The sequence below is a fragment of the Calidris pugnax genome, unplaced genomic scaffold (assembly GCF_001431845.1).
Source record: "Calidris pugnax isolate Ruff unplaced genomic scaffold, ASM143184v1 scaffold58, whole genome shotgun sequence".
Classification (NCBI taxonomy): domain Eukaryota; kingdom Metazoa; phylum Chordata; class Aves; order Charadriiformes; family Scolopacidae; genus Calidris; species Calidris pugnax.
Genome location: NW_015090868.1, coordinates 4,064,688 through 4,086,230, shown reverse-complemented (window position 1 = coordinate 4,086,230; position 21,543 = coordinate 4,064,688). Strand labels below are relative to the sequence as shown.

The following is a 21,543-nucleotide window of genomic DNA, read 5'->3' as shown; positions in this document are numbered from 1 at the left end:
GCAAATCAATAGCTCTGTCTGCAATATTGGGAAATAAAGTGGAAACAGAATTATCTGCACAGCCTCTTGTCCCCCAGGCAATGCCTAAGGCACACTTTGTTTAGATATTTCATGAGCACTGCCTCTCAGTGCAGTGAAGACAAGTCACTTTTGTCCAACTGATGCCTCATAAGGTCTCTCCAAAAGCTTCGTTAGTGCCCTCCAGTCTGGATGTGCACCATCCATCATTATTTAATTATTAAAGCTTTCCTGAGCAGAAGCTGTTAGTTGTCTGGGGAGAAGCAGGTATGCCATGTGGGATGTTTTAGTTCTTCTTGGAGCCTTTGTATTTCTTGGGAAGTTCAAATGCTCCCCAACCTTACAGCTTGCATTTCGTAGGAGAACAGGGACTTCATGCAAAGGGACAGTTTCTTTCTATTGGACAGTGAGATTTCACTATTGGAAATAATATATAAATAAATATAATAAAATAGATGGGGTATTAAAGTACTTAATTCATTTCTCTCAGCTCTAGTTTTCAGCCCAGAGATCAAAATCTGGCATAAGGGGCTTGGCAGATAATTTTCTTCCCCCCTCAAGAATTTCAAAAGGGGGCAAAATAAGCATTAAAAAACACCCTTAATTTTATGGTTGGGAAAACTGAACTAAAAAAGCCTTCCGTGACTTTCCCATGCCAGGAAGCAAGTAACAGATTCACAGGCAAAACTCCAGCTTCCAGTTGAATGTGTTTTTTGCTGAAGCACAGCAAAATATTTGATAGCCCTGCGCTGCAGATGAAAATATTTGCGGTAATTTTGTCAATTTAAATCTGTTGTGGGCTTACGCAACTAGAGCCAAGCTACTATAAACACAGGGAAAACTACTCCAACCCTCTCTTCATTATTCCAAGCTTTGAAGAAAGAAGCTGTATCAATTTTTGGACGATTTGAGCAGTAAAACACAGTAATTTGGGCAACATTACAGTGAAACCATGGCACGGCAGATAAGACACTGCCACCTCCTGGTTTGTTCTGCTGGTAAACATAATGCTGGTCAAAAAATGAAATTAGAATAGCCTTTTGAAAACAAATTAAAACCTTTATGCTCTTGCAGAGGAGCCCTACATACACTGTGTTTTTGGACCTCACTCATGAAGTTGACACTGGAATTGTGTGGAATGGAGGTCAGAGCTCAGCAGCCCAGCGCCCTGCAATGGGCTGTGAACAGATCCCCGATTCCTAACCCGTTGTGTTGACACCCTGATAAATGCCTCCTATTTGTGCCTGCCTTAAATCACTCAGATTTATTGCAGTAGACCATGAGCTTTGTTTTGAAAAAGAATCTGTTTGCTACTGGTTTTCATCCAATTTTCCCTAATTTTTTTTTTCAGCTCAACGCTATGGCAAACAGAGCAGCAGGGAAGGGGTATGAGAACGAAGACAACTACTCCAACATCAAGTTCCAATTCATAGGCATCGAGAACATCCACGTCATGAGAAACAGTCTGCAGAAAATGCTTGAAGGTAACTCTCTTTTTTTTTTTTTATTGAAAACTGGAGGAAAGATTTGATCCTTCTGTCATGTAAAACCAGGGGAACTGCTCTGAAATTGGCAGCAGTGAGAATGGGCATGAGAAGAGAACTTTCCCTAGTGTGCTGAATGCAGCTGCCTGCTGACTGGTGGGACCCGTGCAATGGAGCATCGTGGCAACCAGGGGGGATTTCCTAATTGTGCAAACACCTTGTTCCATGGGTGAAATCCAGGTGTCGTTTACTTTAGTGGCGAAATTCATTTGACTTCAATCCACCTTACTTCTGCTACCTCGTCTTCTGCGGCTTACAGTTTGATGGTATAATGAAAAAAAAATCACTTATGCTGATTTTGATGCTAGTGGAAAACATAAGAATTTGGTTTTTAAGCTCAGAGAATGTATGTTTTGATTTCTGTATGTTGTCAATAAGGAGTCATGCATTTTAGACTGGGATTTTTTAATAGAAACTTACTCGTGCCCTGTATGGAGCATGTCACATCGAAACTCACAGTCAATGGGTGTAACCATTCAGCACCTTCATAATCCTATCAAAATTAATAATAATTGCTTTATAAATACTTATCAGTGTATAAACGAGCACATCTGCATTGCCATTTAATATTTTGAGTACATTACTGTTTAGATGCCTTCTGGAAAAAGGGTAAGAATAAATTAAGCCATCCTTGACCCTCAACATCTTGTTGACTTCTAACAAGCAGACAGTGAATAGTGCTCACTGCACAGAGTCTCTCTATTTACTTCATGTGTGTCATCAACACCTTCTTTCACCTCCTGGATCAGCTTCATTTGGCTGTTCTTGACTTGAGGCTCTGCCCGTGCTCTCTTGTTCTTCATCTGTCTGCATGTAAATGTGAATTTTAGATCTAAGCAGGGGCTCCCATTTTCCATGACAGCACAGCTGTGCTCTGTTTTCAGATGAGAGCAGTTTATGAAAGCCAACAGTAAAGTGTGTTGTAGGTAGAACAGTCACTTTCTTCATGACCTATTTTGACTTTTTCCTTGGTCTCAGGATCTCAGGAAGGCAAATAGAAGGATTTTCAGTTCACTGCAGAGCCTTGTTGGGCTAGGAGAGAGGGCAGGTGAATAAACCTGTCACTATTTATTCAGCTTAAGACCATCAAAGCCAAAATAGTAAACAACCAGCCTGGCTGCGTGGGACAGTGCTGCGTGTTGGTTTTGAGCCAAAAGTTTGAGCCCAAACTGACATGTAATGAGGTACTTTCTAATGCATTGAACGCTTCAGGCTGCTTGGGGGGGTCGGGGCATAACTTCTTGACATCTATTTTTAAATGAGCCATGTGCTCAAAACATCTGCTTTTTTTTTTTCATTGGTTTTATCTTTGCTGTGTTGAAGTGTCATATTTATTGACCTGGCTGATAAGATTAGAAATCAGAGAAGTTAAATCTGTAGTTTCAAACACTTGAGCCTTTCAAGTAGTTTTGTTTTCTTTTTTTTAAAGAAATCTTATGACTTTCAGCACACAAGCAGGGCTTTTCTCATGGAAGGGGCTGCAGAGTTTTCATCTTTTTCTGTTTGTAATAGTGTCCCTTCATCTGCTTCCCCTGTGGCCTTTAAAGGGTATTTATTACCCAACTTGCACATACAAGAGGAACCAGGACCAAAAAGGCCGCCACGATCTATAATAATATAAATTTAATACGGCTTTAAATTTTTATGGAGGAGTATCTAAACACACCTGGGGGAATCTCTAAGGTAAAGCATCACATCACCCTACCAGCATTACAAACTGTATCTGCTGCTCCTGGTCTGTTCTAAGGTGTTAGAAGGTACATAAAAAACCTTTGAAAAGATGAATGGGGCTGATGACAACTGATTTGAGTTTAATGTGGGCTGTCTTGTCGCTCGGAAGCGTGTACAGCACAGGGCATCAAAACATAACAGGGCTGACGTGTTGCAGGGGTGCGAGGCCAATTTTAGCCCATTTACTGGGATTAAGCAGAAGTGAAGGTTGGAGGATCTTTTCCACGTAAGAGACTGCAGGTTAATTTCAGTATAAATTTTTAAATAACTTCCAGTGCTGAGGAAATTTGAACAAAAATGGAGTGTTTAGTTTTCCATTGGAAAAGGCACTTCACCAAAACATAACAGGGCTGACGTGTTGCAGGGGTGCGAGGCCAATTTTAGCCCATTTACTGGGATTAAGCAGAAGTGAAGGTTGGAGGATCTTTTCCACGTAAGAGACTGCAGGTTAATTTCAGTATAAATTTTTAAATAACTTCCAGTGCTGAGGAAATTTGAACAAAAATTGAGTGTTCAGTTTTCCATCGGAAAAGGCACTTATATGGGGAACATGTTCATTTCAATGATGTTTCTTTCAGAAAAAGCTGAAGAAATCAATTTATACTTATAATAATGTCAATAATTTATGAGTAGGTAATAATTCAGCTTTGTGATTTTACTGACTGTAATTCTAGCAATTTTATTTATCTTAACTTCACCTTGTATTTACTCTTGTATAGTGTTATTTCGCCCTTTGTGATTTTACTGACTGTAATTCTAGCAGTTTTATTTATTTTAACTTCACCTTGTATTTATTCTTGTATAGTGTTATTTCAGCAAAATATATCAGGGTTATAAAATGATTAAATTTGTAGGATAAGGAGAATCTTTTCAGAATATGCAAAAAATGTTGAGATTTGACTGTACTCTGGAAGTAAAATGCATTTCAACATGCTGGTATTTCCTTCCAGAAGAAAAAAAAAAGTTTTACTTTTGTCTCTGCAGCTTTAGTATCCTTCCAGAAGAAAAAAAAAAGTTTTACTTGTCTCTGCAGCTTTAGTATCGTATTGATTTTTATTAATTTATTTTTTTTCATTTAAAGAGAGGTACATGTGAAGATCCTTGTGATATTTTTGATCCTGTGGTCCAACCTCCTTGACATAATTTTTAGCATTGGAAGGAAACGTTGCACAAGGACTTTTCTGGGTAAAGATCCAAGGGCTGCCCGGGGCTGGTGTTTGGCAGGTGTGACGGGTGAGCTTTGCCGTGCGTCCGGGGGCCAACCAAGACTTGACCCCCAGCTGTTGTGCGTTGAGGGGATGACCCCACATGGTCCCTCTCTGTATTTAAACAGCAAATATGAGCTTCTCCTCCCCTCATACCAGCAGCATTAGTTGCTGATGTAAGAGCAGCCCTCTGATCCTTGGACTTCAGTGAGGGTTTGGCCCGTGGCATTTATTCCTTCCTCTACCTACGACCGTCCTACCAGAAATGGGGGAACTGGTCCAGCATCCCCCTCTGGTGCTTTTGCTGGTGGAAGAGGCAGGTTCCACCATGTGTCCTGGTTCTTCCACCCCTCCACACCCTGGATTGCTATGAGCTCTGCCCAGGGGTGGGTTGATTTTCCTGTGCCAGCAGGTCTTGTTTCTTCCAGATTTTGCTGCCTTTTCTGCTGAAATGCCTTTTCCCCTTAGGATAAACTTCTTAATTAAATTCATAATTGAACTCAGTATTAAGGTCCAGATCAGTAGCCAAAAACCATGTGAAATGCCCAGTGTATATCTGTAGGACAGTCTGAACTTTGCCCAGTGAAGTGGTCAGTAAATATTGACTCAAATTTGGTAGTGGGAATGAGCAAAGCACTATTTCAGCCTTACCTTGGGCTTTTGTCAACAGAGAGAGCAGCTTCAGCCAGAATTCAGCTACTAATTGGTCCTGCTTCCATCTGCACAGGGGCATTAATCATCTGAAACGCTGTTTGCTTTCCGTGCTGCTATCTGTGCGTTTTTATAAATATCCTTCAAAAATGACTTTTAAAATAACCATCTGGGAGAGGCCCCGCGTACAGAGATCGCACGACTCTGTGTGGACACATTAAGATATTTTGCCTCTGAATGAGAGGGAGTTATTCCAGGCAGGTACACTCAGAACTGGTATAAACTCTGGCTCTGGATTGGAAAATTAGATTCCAATCACATTGAAGAAAACTAACATTACACCACTGGCCGTAATTAACGGAGTCCTGTAGAAGATTTCCAGAGGACAGGAGACCTACTAGGACATTATTAATTCACAGGTCATACATTAACTTAAATAATACTAAAGCTACTATAATAATAAATAATACTTTTTTTTTTTTTTTTTTTTTTCATTTAAAGAGAGGTGCATGTGAAGATCCTTGTGATATTTTTGATCCTGTGGTCCAACCTCCTTGACATAATTTTTAGCATTGGAAGGAAACGTTGCACAAGGACTTTTCTGGGTAAAGATCCAAGGGCTGCCCGGGGCTGGTGTTTGGCAGGTGTGACGGGTGAGCTTTGCCGTGCGTCCGGGGGCCAACCAAGACTTGACCCCCAGCTGTTGTGCGTTGAGGGGATGACCCCACATGGTCCCTCTCTGTATTTAAACAGCAAATATGAGCTTCTCCTCCCCTCATACCAGCAGCATTAGTTGCTGATGTAAGAGCAGCCCTCTGATCCTTGGACTTCAGTGAGGGTTTGGCCCGTGGCATTTATTCCTTCCTCTACCTACGACCGTCCTACCAGAAATGGGGGAACTGGTCCAGCATCCCCCTCTGGTGCTTTTGCTGGTGGAAGAGGCAGGTTCCACCATGTGTCCTGGTTCTTCCACCCCTCCACACCCTGGATTGCTATGAGCTCTGCCCAGGGGTGGGTTGATTTTCCTGTGCCAGCAGGTCTTGTTTCTTCCAGATTTTGCTGCCTTTTCTGCTGAAATGCCTTTTCCCCTTAGGATAAACTTCTTAATTAAATTCATAATTGAACTCAGTATTAAGGTCCAGATCAGTAGCCAAAAACCATGTGAAATGCCCAGTGTATATCTGTAGGACAGTCTGAACTTTGCCCAGTGAAGTGGTCAGTAAATATTGACTCAAATTTGGTAGTGGGAATGAGCAAAGCACTATTTCAGCCTTACCTTGGGCTTTTGTCAACAGAGAGAGCAGCTTCAGCCAGAATTCAGCTACTAATTGGTCCTGCTTCCATCTGCACAGGGGCATTAATCATCTGAAACGCTGTTTGCTTTCCGTGCTGCTATCTGTGCGTTTTTATAAATATCCTTCAAAAATGACTTTTAAAATAACCATCTGGGAGAGGCCCCGCGTACAGAGATCGCACGACTCTGTGTGGACACATTAAGATATTTTGCCTCTGAATGAGAGGGAGTTATTCCAGGCAGGTACACTCAGAACTGGTATAAACTCTGGCTCTGGATTGGAAAATTAGATTCCAATCACATTGAAGAAAACTAACATTACACCACTGGCCGTAATTAACGGAGTCCTGTAGAAGATTTCCAGAGGACAGGAGACCTACTAGGACATTATTAATTCACAGGTCATACATTAACTTAAATAATACTAAAGCTACTATAATAATAAATAATACATAATACTTAAAGGGTGGGTGTCAAGAGGATGGGGCCAGTCTTTTTTCAGTGGTGCCCAGTGACAGGACAAGAGGGAACGGGCACAAACTTGAACATAAGAAGTTCCATCTAAACGTGAGGAGGAACTTCTTCACTTTGAGGGTGGCAGAGCCCTGGAACAGGCTGCCCAGGGAGGTGGTGGAGTCTCCTTCTCTGGAGACATTCAAAACCCACCAGGACACGTTCCTGTGCAACCTGCTCTGGGTGGACCTGCTTTGGCAGGAGGGTTGGACTAGATGATCTCCAGAGGTCCCTTCCAACCCCGTATCATTCTGTGTGACTCTCTAACTCAGTAAAAATGCTGACATTTTCCCTGTATTCCTTACATGACTTTCACTGGTTGGTATCTTTTTCCTTAAAAGACAGTCCAGTTCTACACAGATCAAAATAAACCCGTAGGCTATTTATGGGGTGAATTAATGTCTCACTGATGAAAATAGGTTGCACCAAATGTTAAGTACTTGTTTGCTGCTGGACTGAGGTATCTGAATTGGATTCTGATTGCCCTCTTTTTTTTCTTTTCATGTCACAAACTCTGTAATATTAAAAACCCCACGCTTGGCTACAGCAGGACAGAAACTTAATGTTGTAAAAACTGAGATCATTATTCTTTTTCTTTAAACATGGCATAGAGCTTGGAAAGTTTTCAGGGAAGTATTTTCCTTGATGAATTATGGCTTTCACCTCACCATCAGAACACTTCCTGACCACTAGTGGAGTTTTGCTAAGGTTTGCTTTGGGGATGGAGAACCGTGGAGTGAATCGCTTTAACTCCAACCCCACCCTCTGTGGTGACGCCGAAGGATGGGTTTGGGGGGAGCCCAGCAAGCGTGGCCACAGGAGGCTGTGACACCACTGAGGTGGCTCTCTGCCTGTCCGACAGCAGAAATCATATGGTTTTTGTTTCCAAGCCTTCAGTATTATATATATGTATATATACGTACTATACTTATTTATAATATACATGTATTTTTATATACATGATCTGCTCTCAGGGGTTTGAAAACTTTGCTCCCAACACAATTTTGGAAAATCTGTGGTGTGAAGGAGGATGTATTTAGTAAACTGTTTGCAACAGGCTTTGTGACAGCTGCTCTTTTAACTTAAATCAACCTATTGGGTGAAATTTGACCCAGACTTGTTTCTTAAATATATGTTTTTTTTCAAAGGTAAAGTTTGACTGCGAAGTAGCCGTTCTTTTCAAGAGATGACTGATCTACAGGGGGGAGATCTGAAGAGACAACTCCTAGGTTGGACAGTCAGTGAAAGCATAAGGCACCGTAATTACTGTAAATTTAAGATGTAGCTTCTTTTGCAGTTTGTGAGCTGAAATCGCCTTCAATGAGTGACTTTCTGTGGGGCCTAGAAAATTCGGGCTGGCTGAAGCACATCAAAGCCATTATGGATGCCGGCATCTTTATTGCAAAGGTAAAGTGTGCAAAATGAGAACAAACCTTGGATAACCAGGTACAGACTGTGAGGACCAAATTCCCTGCTTTTGGGGTAACTTCTGTTACCTTCGGTGATGTTGTATCTGGAAAAAACCCGTATCTGAGGAGAGATGATTCTCAGGTGCTGTCGTGTGGACATTTTGCTAACATGGTAAAAAAAAAAAAAGTTTGTGTTCCTTTTACTAAAGAATTCAAATGTACAAAAACCTCTACTACCCTGTATTTTGTTATGCCAGGTTTGTGAAGGTCCTTACTTTACTCCCCAGCGCTGATTGTGTCTTTCCCTGGTTCCTTTTTTCTCCTCCACTGGTTTCTGGACGTGTTCTTTGGTGAAGGTTTCTGTTTGAGGGCTACTTCACATGGTAGCTGTAATACAGGACCATTAGCCACTGTGTTATCCCCTCTGAGCTATTTAGCAACCAACCAAATCACCTTCTAAACCAACTCCTGCGCATGGCCATGGCCAAACTCTCCAGCAGTTTCTGCTCTTACTTGAGAACCGATTCAGGAAACAGTTGTGGGCTTTGGTAGGAAACTATTTCTCCTAATCCCACCCAAAGTAGTGCAGATGTTTGTCATCTCCCAACCCGAGTTTTGATATTTTTTTTTTATTACCCCCTTCCGTGTGCTCTGTCTTTTAAAGTTTCAATTCTTATTTTCAAGATTACTATTACGATTTCTTATAGGCCATTTTCTTCCCATGACCATAGGGCTGTCTGGGTAGAGCCTCCTGAGTTTCCCTCCTCAGCAGCTGCTCCTTTCTCTGCCTTTGCCCCTCCCCGCTCGGGGGGCAGCTGGAGCCCCTCACCGCTGCCCCAGAAGTGCACACGTTATTATTTCTCCCAGCCCTTGTAGGAATCAGGGCATTTTACATCACCTCTTGCCAACTTTTCCCCAGTGACTAGTCTTAAAATACTGTCCCAAAATTTTTTCTCCTTTGTCCGTGTGCTCGCTCCCCTCCTGCCTCCCCACACAGGCATTTTGACCCGTTCTAATTCGTGCGGTTCCCAGTTGGGTTGTTGGTCTCCTGCCCACAGGGGTTCTATTTTGGTAGAATTTACTTGTCTCTTGAGATAAACATAGATAATTTATTATTATTCCTCGTTCCCTATTAAGCCCAAACTTAACTTAAATGTTTATTTTTCTAAGCAGTATCTTTCCTAACCTATTTTATTTCTCTACTTTCTAAATTTAGTTCATTTTAGAAATGGCAAAGGCCAAAACCCTTAGAATTAAAAAAAAAAAAAACACCCTCAAGGTCCCGAAATAACGCAACACCAGACTTTGGAGAATAGTACCATCTATTCTGTATGTGTTTATATATAAAATGGGATCTTCTCTCCCCAGTTATTTACATTAAAGACCCTGGTTGATATTTTTTAATTGAAATGGACACCATGTTCTCCTGCAGTGCAGCATAAACCGGAGATGCTGCAACCACCATAGAGCATGGGGTGGGACGAGATTTAGAGTTTTCAAATGAGAAGGTTAACACTCAACATCATTCAAGAACTCAAAATTAAAAGAGCAAGGTTTCCCAGTTCCCACATGGATTCTCTCTGTATTGCTCTGTCTCGCTGTGGCTCTCTTACCCTTGCCTTTCTCCCTGCTTGTGACGTTTCTGACTTCTTCTGTGTCCTAGGCTGTGGCTGAGGAAGGTGTGAGTGTGCTTGTTCACTGCTCTGATGGCTGGGATAGGACAGCCCAGGTTTGCTCTGTAGCGAGCCTTCTCTTGGATCCACATTACAGAACTATGAAGGGATTCATGGTAAGCAGGTTCCCTTTCACAGAGTTAAATTAAGTATTACTGGCATCATTTAGTATGAATATCTTTGGTCTCAGTGGAAAATAAGCTTTCCTTATAGATTTCCTTCCCCCCCGCCCCTTTCTGTCCCTTTCCCGAGCAAATCAGCTCTGGCAGAGCATCTAGGAATGCTTATCAAGTTACTGGCCACAGGTGAAAAAGATGTGTGAGAGGTTTTTAGGTTGTATTTTAGAAAATGATGAATCAAGGTAATTGAAGCTGTGCTGAAATACCAGCATCCCATCTGCATCCATGAGGAATGCTGCTTTCTCCTCAGCTGGCACCACTGCCCAGTCAGTCAAGGTAATTGAAGCTGTGCTGAAATACCAGCTGAAATACCTCAGCTGGCACCACTGCCCAGTCATTATTTCCTGCTTATTCTAAAAATGAGCTGGGATTCTAATACTGCTCGCTTACATCACTCTTGCTTATCACTTTTCTGCTTATTCTAAGAATTAACTGGGATTCAATTCTGCTTGTTTACACCACTCTTCTGCCTGCTGCAGCGTGTGTCAGCTCTGCTCCCCAGCACTGAACACAATATTCTCATTCTAGGTGTTAATTGAAAAAGACTGGGTTTCCTTTGGGCACAAGTTTAACCACAGGTAAGGCGCTGCTAAGGTTTTTCTATATATATTTTTATGTAGTTGGTATTTCAATTATCAAATCAAGCCCTTTGGACTCCAGCAGATCTTTCAGTAGGGTCCAGGCTCCCCACCCGAGTCCCTGCTCAGCACATTCTGGGTCTTCCAGGGCAGTGCTTCATCTTAGGCGTGTCTGCCAGTTAAAGAGTATATTATGTAAAATATGCTCTTCCTTTTACCCTCTAATGAAAACAGTAGGATTTGTTCCGAAACGTCAGGTAAAGTGGAGCAGGAAGTCATATATTTGGACAAGTTATTTTGTATATCCATTATGTAACAAAAATATTTGAAGACTTTATATATTTAAATGTGGATAAATATCTGCATTCTCTTTCTTTCTTTCTTGAATTTCCATTTAGTTTCTGTAAAAATAACAAATGCAATTTTTATATTGGGGTTTAGTCACATTACAGTGCTTGATTTGAATATAAATGTGTCCCAATTTCAAAAAATACAATAAAACTTTCAAAAAAAATCTGTGCAGCTCCACAGCACCTGTGAAATTCCAGCAGGAAGTACTACATTTGATGGGATACCATCAGATGTCCATTACCATCAGTGGTGAAAGACATTATGAAATGTAATCCCCACTGGTAGCTCTGCTCTCCAGTACAATGCTGCTGTATTTTCTTTGATGCTTAATAATAGTAGAATTAGAAGTTTCAATTCTAGATGTTTATGGAATTCCACTCTGTGTATATATGTACATATATATGTATTTACCCACAGTTGACAAGCAGAATAATTGCGTGAAAATGATTCTTCCTATTACATAGACTTGTATTTTTTACTTCTATATGTTTTAGATTTTCAGGCCCCTTTTCTTCATTGCAAGCGGTTCCAAGAGACACTTTTATAGACAGAAAATTTGACCTTCACTTGACAGTTACGTTTTCCACTTTCTAAAAAGTTTCACCAAGCGAGGGCTGCTTTAAACTGTTTTCTGCCAAGGGTATTTCTTTCCTCTCCTGCTCAGTTTTCTGGTTTGGGCAGTGGTCTGCTGTTCAGTGACTGTTGAAGATACGTTTTTGTCATTAGGTTGTTGCGGTCATTCTTGTGATGACTTATGTTACTGTGAGATAACTTTATAATACTGGTGTTAAAAGGTGGCTCTGCAGCTGTTGGTGGCTGTAAGGCAACGAGACACTCATAGAAGTTGTTTCTTTCCATTTGATAAATCCTGCTTTTATTCTACTCTGTGAATCTTGCACCATTTTTGTAATTTAAAAAATAAACTAGTAGTTGAGATTTTACAAAATGAATGCCTGTGATGTAACTTGCATGCATAAAGCGAGGGGTTTGTTTTCATTAGCGTTAATTAAGTTTTCCTAGAGGATTTGAGGATGCAATTGGATGTATCTCGCCTTGTTTCAGGTACGGCAATTTAGACGGAGACCCGAAGGAGATCTCCCCTGTTATTGACCAGTTCATCGAGTGTGTCTGGCAACTGATGGAGCAGTTCCCTTGTGCCTTCGAGTTCAACGAGCGGTTCCTCATCCACATCCAGCACCACGTCTACTCCTGCCAGTTTGGGAACTTCCTGTGCAACAGCCAGAAGGAGAGGCGGGAGCTGAAGTACGGATGGCCCTTCTTTGGGAGGGCGTTTCTATACGTAAGAGGGACCCACACCCAGTTCATCCACATCCAGCACCACGTCTACTCCTGCCAGTTTGGGAACTTCCTGTGCAACAGCCAGAAGGAGAGGCGGGAGCTGAAGTACGGATGGCCCTTCTTTGGGAGGGCGTTTCTATACGTAAGAGGGACCCACACCGTAAGAGGGACCCACACCCAGCGTGGGGGGTGTCTCTGGGTGGGGGATGAGGAGTCAGAGGCTGCCTGGCTACGCCTGTGTGTGCTTTCCTAAGACTTCCTGGCTCTCCTGGTCTGGCAGCACCACAGATTAATACCAAAAAAGCAGCTGATCCTCTGCGCTGTGGCTGTGCCAGGAGGGTAATCCTGGGTGTGCGTGACAGGGATCAGGGGCAGCAGAGAAGAGCATTAGCCCTTCAGCTGCCCGGCCCCTCCTCTGCTGCAGCCTCAGCAGCAAGTAGGGCTCTGCTGCCAGCTGAGCTTCACTCTGGCTAAATTCTCCACTGAAGAGTCACTGCTCCTCTGTGTTTCAGGCTGTCTTTGGATCTCACGTCAGGATGGTTTGCTCTTGTTTTCTTGGCTACTTGCTCAAGAACAGCCTTTTTATCTGGTAGCCTGAGTCAGCAAATCATCCTTCTGCTGCCTGGCCCCACAGCAATCAGGGAGTGATCTCCCAAACAGAGACAACCTGGCAGTGCTGGTGTTGGCATCTGCTTCCTGGGGCCCTACATCATCATGGCATCATCATGGCATCGTCATGGTCTTAACAGAGACAACCTGGCAGTGCTGGTGTTGGCATCTGCTTCCTGGGGCCCTGGCATCATCATGGTCATGGCATCGTCATGATACCGACTGCTTTTCTCATGCACCCAGAGCTGCCAGCAGTAGGAAGGAGAGGAAGGTGGGAGTTACTGCCTCCTCCTGCCTCTTGGTCCCTTTCACCGCTCGAATGCAGAGCAGCCTCAGGGCCACAGATAGTTTGAAACCAAAATCTTCACAGGTTACCATATCCCCAGACCTGACTGCGTGAGGAGTAGGTGCAGGAGTGCCCCTCTCCATCTCCCAAAGGAACCCACCTCTGCACCTTCTCTCTCCAGCTGCTCTGCCTCTATGGCAAATGGACTGGATTTGCCTTTAGTGACCAAAGGACTATGGGTTTCTGTTTTTCTGTATTTCTAACTTACATCTAATTCTGCCATGGAAATATAGAGCTGATTGTAAACGAGTAGGACAGAGCACTAGAATGTCACACCTAAGCTGCAGCTACAGCTGAATTGTAGTAGAGACTTTAACATGTTTTTTATTTCACATATCTTTTTCAGAATCAAAGAACGAACGTATTCCCTGTGGGCTCACCTGTGGAAAAACCGTGCCGATTACCTGAACCCTCTGTACAGACCAGACCATGGCCAGACCCAGGGGACCCTGCGCCCACAGATGGCTCCTTGCAACTTCTTGTACAAGTAGGTAGCACCACGTGCCACTGGGAACTGCAGGTGTGTCAGCAGAGAAGAGAGTGCCCTTGTGTTTAAATTAAGTATGTGAGTACTCTCTTACAGAGAGAAAACTCAGTCTCAGGGGCCATGTGTTTGTTCCCTGTGTGCTCACAGGCAGCCACCCCCTCTGCACCATCCCACAGCGGGGTATTAGTCTGAAAAGGAGCTTAAGATTAAAGCCATATTGATAGTGGGGTGTCCTAATTTCATGGTTACTCGCTTCTTCCACTGGGAAGAGTCTCCTTCGGTTCTGTTCTCGTCTGCGGTTTCTAAATCTAAAGTTCCTTCAATTTCTTCAATTCCGAGATTTTGTGATGTTTATACGGATCGGTTGGTGTCAAAAATAAAAAGGGACATTTCAATAAATCCTATGGTTTCATTGCTAAAGCAAGTGTTTAGTAAAACAAAAAGCAGACTCTCCCCATGTTCTTGTTATGCCTCGAAGTATACACTATATATATATATCTATATATACTGTGTATATATAAGTTTTACTTGATATTTAAGTTTTTTTTTCAAAATGTAACAAAACCTTATAATTTAAAAAATATTACTATCGACATTCTGACTTGAGTAATTAATGGTACCATTAATCTTACAAGCTTAAGAAGAACTTGAATAGAAATTAATGAAAACTGTGATTTAAGTAAAACTGATCACTTAGTTTTCCAGCTGCAAGTAAAATAACCTGTTAAAAAGTCAATAAATATCCTAAATGACAGAAATTGAATTATTTCACATCTACTAGTCCAGGTCACATCCACTTTAAAAAAAAAAATGAAAAATAGTAGTTAATTGTACTTTTGCAGATAGTGGGATTTATAAAAGAAGTACTGATACTGTGGATCCTCCACGGAACGAGTAATCCTGTCGATTTTAATGGAGTTGCTTGGATACATAAAGATTTCAAGCATGATAAATTTAAGGGGGAATGTGAAATGAACAGCAAATGAACCATAAATTTTACCAAATATTCAATGAACTTACCTGTATTCACTCTAAAGGTGATTAATCCACGGATGGATCACTTAGGACAACATAGGTCTCAAAAAAGATATTTTAAAAAAGTGTGTATTGAAGTCTTCTGAGGCCACCTTGCCAAATGGGAGAACTGCTGACCTTCCTGTCCATTCCAGGTTCTGGAGCGGGATGTACAACCGCTTTGAGAAGGGGCTGCACCCGCGACAGTCGGTCACCGATTATCTGATGGCAGTGAAGGAAGAAACTCAGCAGCTGGAAGAGGAGCTGGAGGTCTTAAGAGAGGTAATAAACCCTTGATGTCGATGTCCCAGTTTTAGAAGGTGGTAGTTGGGTTGGGCTCTGAACTGAGTTTATTATTTCTTACTGAAGGGGGCCTAGAGGAGGGGGACTATTTACAAGGGAGTGTAGTGATAGGTCGAGGGGTAATGGCTTCAAACTGAAAGAAAGGACATCTAAATTAGGTATTGGGAAGAAATTCTTTCCTGTGAGGGTGGTGAGGCACTGGAACAGGTTGCCCAGAGAAGCTGTGGCTGCCCCATCCCTGGAGGGGTTCAAGGCCAGGCTGGATGGGGCTTGGAGCAACCTGGTCTGGTGGGAGGTGTCCCTGCCTGTGGCAGGGAGGTGGAACTGGATGGTCTTTAAGGTCCCTTCCAACCCAAACCATTCTGTGGTTCTTGGACTTCTTTTTTTTAAAGGCAAAGACACGTAAGAGAATTCTTGGCCCCTAATGTTTCCATGTAATATATACTATTTCTGTTATTTCAGAGACTGGCAAACCTTCAGAAATCCCAGCTAAACGACTATCAAGTCCAGAGTAAACAACCAGACCGAAGCAAACAGTTTGGGCTTTCTACTGCCGACAACATTGTCGCTAACACTCCCCAGGAGTACAGCACCGACCTCAAGTCCTTCCCATCCCGCAGCCCCTCGCAAGGGGACGAGGAAGACTCAGCCCTCATTCTGACACAGGACAACCTGAAAAGCTCTGACCCCGACCTCTCGGCCGCCAGCGACCAGGAGTCTGGGGTGGAGGACCTGAGCTGCAGGTCCCCCAGCGGGGGCGGCTGCGTGCCCAGCGAGGACAGCGGCAAGGACTCCGACGAGGCCGTGTTTCTGGCCCTCTGAAACCCCTCCCCACAGCAAGGATCGGGACAAAGAGGAGTCTCTGAGGGTCTGGAATGACATCCTTCCACGGGATGGAGACCCAGAGTGCTCTGTGGCCTAGAGAAATAATCCAAAGAAAGGGAACCGTGCAATTGTGTCCGTAGGGAGCGAAGCAGAACAAGCCATTAGTAGTTTTAAGACATAATGCTAAAGAAAGGTAATTATCTGCTGTTATATTTAGTTAAGCCAATGTTGTATTTGTTTTGACTTTATCGATGCTGTACATAATTATTCCTAACTTTGTACATTTCCATAATTATTTATTGTACAAAGTAATAGTTTTTCTCCAAAGACATGAAATTCCAAAGTACTCTCTTACACCACGGGACGAGGCTGAAGATTCATGAGCGTTGGCCTTACCGGGGAAGCAGGCAAAGCTTATTTTTGTAGAGCTCCTTTGCCTTCAGACAGATTGGGTATGTTCTGCTTTTTTTTGTGTGTGCGTGGTTTTTTTTTGGTTGGTTTGTTCGTTTTTGTTTTGTTTTGTTTTTCCAGGGGAGATGCTAAATTTTGAATTCCAACAATTATCTGCCATCTCCTCCTACTAGAATCCTTTAGGGCAAATGAAAACTAACAGAAGGGACACGCTTGTTTGGGGGACGAAGGAAGCTTTGATCCTGCAAAAAAATACCCTTTAATAAGGGCTGAGGACCCCCCCGCGGGTGAGGGCAGCCCCTTTTCATCTCTTACCCTCATCCCAAACCACCCACGTAAGGGACAAACATACAATTTTAAAGGTAATAAAGCCCCCAATTCCCCACAGCCTATTTTGATTCCTATTTGAAGATGTTTTATCTGCCCGGGAGTTTTATCTGCAGTAGGGAGAATCAGGAATCCAAAATTACTTGTAAAAAATCCCTTATGAAAGCATTGCTCCAAAATTCAGAATTAAAAGAAGGTTATGCCCATAAATGAGCTGTTATAAAGCACGATTCTTCCAAATTTTATTGTTGAAAATAGACACAAAATTTCCTTTTTAGTATTTGCCAACCTGAAGGGAGCACGGCAAGGCTCATTTAAGAATAAGACTGATTCACCTCAACAGGAGCTTAATCTTGTTGAATTTAAGAATTTTCATAGTTTTTAAGAGCAGGAGTAATACCTTTCATACTCCTGGGTATGGAAGGAAACCACTGAAAAATGTTTAAAGTTTGGGATGTTTTGAAACTCGCTACAAATGCTTCCATATCAGGGTATAATTCTTTCAAGGTTTTTCTTGTTTGGGTTTTTTGTTTTGGTGTTTGTTTTTGTTTTTTTTTTTAATTAAAGCAGGCAGTTAAATATCTAATTGATAGGGCTGTCTTACCTGCTTGGAGAGGAGGTGGTCCTGAGCTCCGGGCAGGCAAAGCGGCAGTAACGTAAGTTTCCTTTGATTGCGTTTCCTACTGCTCCTTCAAACACAGACTTAGAGGCAGAATCAAATTATAGAAATAATATACCTCAATTTAGAAGCTTTAGATTTGATTGTTCAGCCTCAATTTAGAAGCTTTAGATTTGATTGTTAGAAGCTTTAGATTTGTTTGATTCCGCTTCTACGGAACGGCTTCTCGTGCTGTTCTACGAACTTATGGTATCAAAAACGAGTAGGTAAACTTCAGTGTTATTCATATCCTCTTAAAGGAACCGCTGTCTTTGAACAAATAATTCACTTCCTAACAGCAAGATTTATCTCAATGTTCCAGTGGAAAGGCCAGATCCTCAATTTGATAAATCACTGCAGCTCAACTGAAATAAATACAGCTATAATTTATACTCCGTTGAGAATCTAGCCTTCTGCTTTTTAATCTTTATGAATTTTTAATAAATGAAAGCCCTGATTTTAATTGCACTTTTAAAAATGTTTCATATTTTGAACATAGCCTGTAAAACTTGTGGTATTAAAGGACATTTTGAATGGGTTTTCTCGAACTAAAGAAAGAGGCTGCAAAGTCAGCAGCGAAAACAAACCACACACAAACATTCTGCTTAAAAATGAGTTTGCAAACAGGCAATACTATTGTGCAGCTTTAAAATGTAAAATTGCTACGACGGGCTTGTGTCCTGTTTGATGTGTCTAGAAATAAAGGCGGCACCGCGATATATGCACAATCCAAAGCGCTGGCTTCACCTCACTTGTGCAACTCTGTGTAATTAGCTTTACAGCGAAAATATTAACATATTAACGTTTTATATTAAGCCTTTACTTAGCCACTCGCTGCAATGTGTCCCTCAGTCCCTGGAATTCTGCTTTTCCTTGTAATGGCCGTAGCTGTGGGGGGACAGCCCCCCCAAAACACCCTCAGATAAACACCGCGGACACTGAGCGTTACGTTATTTCCCCCCCGTGAATGACACACGGCTCTGCCTTCCCTGTTTCTGTCAGACACCTCCTCGTTAACTCCAGAGTCACTTTGTCACCGAGATCAAGGGATTTTATCTTCCCTGCTTGGATCCAGCAGTTTAAACTCTGGAGGAACCTACAACTGATAACCAGGGAAATGGAGGCTCCTGTCAATTGAGTTAATTCTATGGGAGCGCATTACACCCCTGTATTAATATTTTTTTTTTTAGGAAATGAGGAACAAAAGGACTGAGAAAACCACACTATCAACTACGTTAACTTCTCGTAGCCTTGTGGGGATCTCTCCCCTCTGCTGCAAACCCTTGCAAATTTGGCATGAGCCCACCACAAGCTGAAATAGGACACACACGAACGGAACTGAACTGCTGGAAAAAAAGTGTTACAAGACCATTATAGATTTCTGTGGTGGAATTTCAGCCTCACTGGGTTCAGGCTGTTCTTTAGGATGCAAACGTGCACCTAAAGGACAGCTGAAGTTTTCTCCACAGAAGATCACCATCTAAAGACCAGAAAGCAACAGGTATTCACTCGCTGCTTTTATCAATAGCTCTGTGCAAGACAGAGACAAAGGTGGTAAAACTGGTAACGGGCTCTGAGAAGCTGAGAAAGAAGAAGTTGGAGGCCACAACTCAGACGGAAGGATATAATTAAAAGGAAAGAAAAAGACCAGAAAAAAGGGGAAGGAAAAAAGGGAAGAAAGCTCTTTGTAAAATCAGCAATAGGGTGGGGAACCACATGATTTGTAGACGGGCAAGGCAGGGCACCAGTTTCCACAGCACGAGAGATGGCTGATGACATGAACTAGTAACAATCACAACCCAGCGACAACAAGGAGGCAGCCTTTGCCACAAAGATAAGCGTTGTGTCACTGCTGACCTGCTCACTCAATCACAGAATCTTCACGGTTGGAAGGGACCTTTTGAGATCATCGAGTCCAACCACAAAAAAAAACAAACAATCAAAACCAAAAACCCAAACCAAACCAAAAAAAACCACACCACAAACAGACACAAACCAACAATCTCGGGCACTAGAGCATGCCTTGAAGAGCCACATCTACAGATTTCTTAAATATTTCCAGGGATGGTGACTCCACCACCTCCCTGGGCAGGCTGCTCCAGTGCCTGACCACTCCTCAGTGAAGTAATCCTTCATAATATCCAATCTAATCCTCCCCTGCCCCAACTTCAGACCATTTCCTCTGCTCCTGGCATTACTCACTCGATGCAGCAAACCCCGAAATTAGAGGCCAGAAATGCTGCCCAAGAGTGGGGCCAGGAGAAAAGGTAAAATAAGCGTTCAACTTTCTTCAGATTTCTTAACTCGCCAGTAAAGCACCTGGAGCCAGCAAACCAAATCATGCTGAGTCTTAAAATAAAATTTAGTGGTCTTTTGATATAAATCATGCTGGAAAGAAGCTAACGAAACCTTGCAGGTCCACCAGAGTCACTGTGAGTGAATTCAGGCAAGGACTCGTTTTTAAGTCTGCTGGCTGCCAAGGTTATTCAGACAAATTTACTCCGTTTCCAAAAACTAAAGAACACAGTTCTTTAGTTAAGGTATTTATGTATTATATATAAATATAGTATATAAAATTATACATAATTATTATATATCCACCTTAACATACAAATATATAACAACATTTATGTTAAGGTATTCCCTTCTCATTGATATACAAGCCTTCTCTGTAGCTCATTATTACATATAAATTCGATCTCTACAGGGGTCTGACCAAAACAAAGCATTTACAAAAGCAGAGATTCAATATGGGTTTTCAAAGCCTGTTTTAGCAAAAGTGGCTCCAAGAATTACTGCTTTTGAAAGGGTTAAATGGGAAAAGCTCAAATCACTACACACAAAGATGAAGTCTGTCCTCGAGTAGCTTCCTGCATGCCTTTCCGACACAACTCTGTATCCACCCAAGAAATCCTGCAACACCCAATTCTATCCTTAAGTTAGACAATTACAAGATACATTCACAACCCGAAAGCCTTTATTTGTGGAAGTTTAACACATCACAGTATTGACTGCTTGGAACAGCGTATGCAATAAGGCTGTGATAACTGACTGCTGTGCTGCCTAGCTTGCTGTGTTAACTAACTTACACTTTCTTTAATTAAGTTTTACCCGAAGGTCTCTCAAATCTCTCTGCTTTAGAAAGATGTTTCCCAGTCTTTGAAGGAAGCAGTAAGAACTCAGACAGAAACAAGGCTTAAAAGATTTCCAACTTCCACCTCTGGCCCAGGTCTGAAGTGGCAAAGCTGCAGGGGCCCGTACAGAGCGAACAACAGAACCAGAGCAGATCACCAGGCACTGCTCAGAAGGGGCTTCCCTACGGTCTCTCTGGTGGTGGTGGTGAGCACAGCTGGATGGACCTGATAACCCACCTTTCAGAAAGGTTAGCCAGATACCCAGAAAAAGATCCAAAACAACTCGTACACTCAGCGCAAAACTAGATGGAAACCACTCAGAGACCCAAGGCCAGAAGAGCTTGGAAACCTACATGATCTCATTTTAATTAGGGCCTTATTTAGCAGAAGTGCTATGTCAATATACAAGCAGTGTTATGTGCAGTCAGTGGAAATGTATTTTGGAAGAACATACTCTAAAATGATTGCTAAGCCATGGCACTTACAACCTATTTATTTTTCAGGCACCTGAGTATCTTCTTTGATTTGGACCTTAGTTCTGTTTTCTTGGGACATCTAATCTCAGGATTTGGACCAGCTTTACAAAGACAAACCCCGCCAAATACCAGTGATTAGTTTACTCACCCTGAAAGGCAGCAGCTTAAGAGAGACAACCACATACTGTAAAGTATGGCAGGGCTGGGACTAAAGCCCCATTTGAAGAATCGCTGGCCTCCCGAACAGACATTTTGCACATACATGATTTTCATGGCTCCAAAATTACTCACTTTTCTCCAATTTGCGTTTTTCTAGATGAGCATCGAGTTTAGGACTGACTGAAGATGACTGACACAGAAACAAACTGGCTTGGACTGACGTGCTTGAGACTGGGATCTGTGAGAGGCAGGGTCTTGGCTAAGAGCTTTATCTCCAGGCGGCTTCCTGACGAGAGAGAGAGCAGGATTCCCCATACATTAATTAATCAGTGCTTTATCTTATTTATCT

The 21,543-nt window shown here is 42.3% G+C and overlaps 1 protein-coding gene across 1 annotated transcript in view; it reads left to right on the top strand.

Annotated features, from left to right (window-relative positions):
* Positions 1–17,531, top strand: part of MTMR7 (myotubularin related protein 7) — a 49,008-nt gene extending 31,477 nt beyond the window's left edge. The window contains exons 7-14 of the mRNA XM_014945643.1: positions 1,370–1,502; positions 8,254–8,363; positions 10,029–10,154; positions 10,746–10,795; positions 12,209–12,409; positions 13,747–13,887; positions 15,057–15,183; positions 15,667–17,531. Of these exons, the coding sequence (XP_014801129.1) occupies positions 1,370–1,502; positions 8,254–8,363; positions 10,029–10,154; positions 10,746–10,795; positions 12,209–12,409; positions 13,747–13,887; positions 15,057–15,183; positions 15,667–16,026 (1,248 nt within the window). The 3' untranslated portion in view covers positions 16,027–17,531. The remainder of the gene's footprint in view (positions 1–1,369; positions 1,503–8,253; positions 8,364–10,028; positions 10,155–10,745; positions 10,796–12,208; positions 12,410–13,746; positions 13,888–15,056; positions 15,184–15,666) is intronic.
* Positions 17,532–21,543: the final 4,012 nt, after the last annotated feature.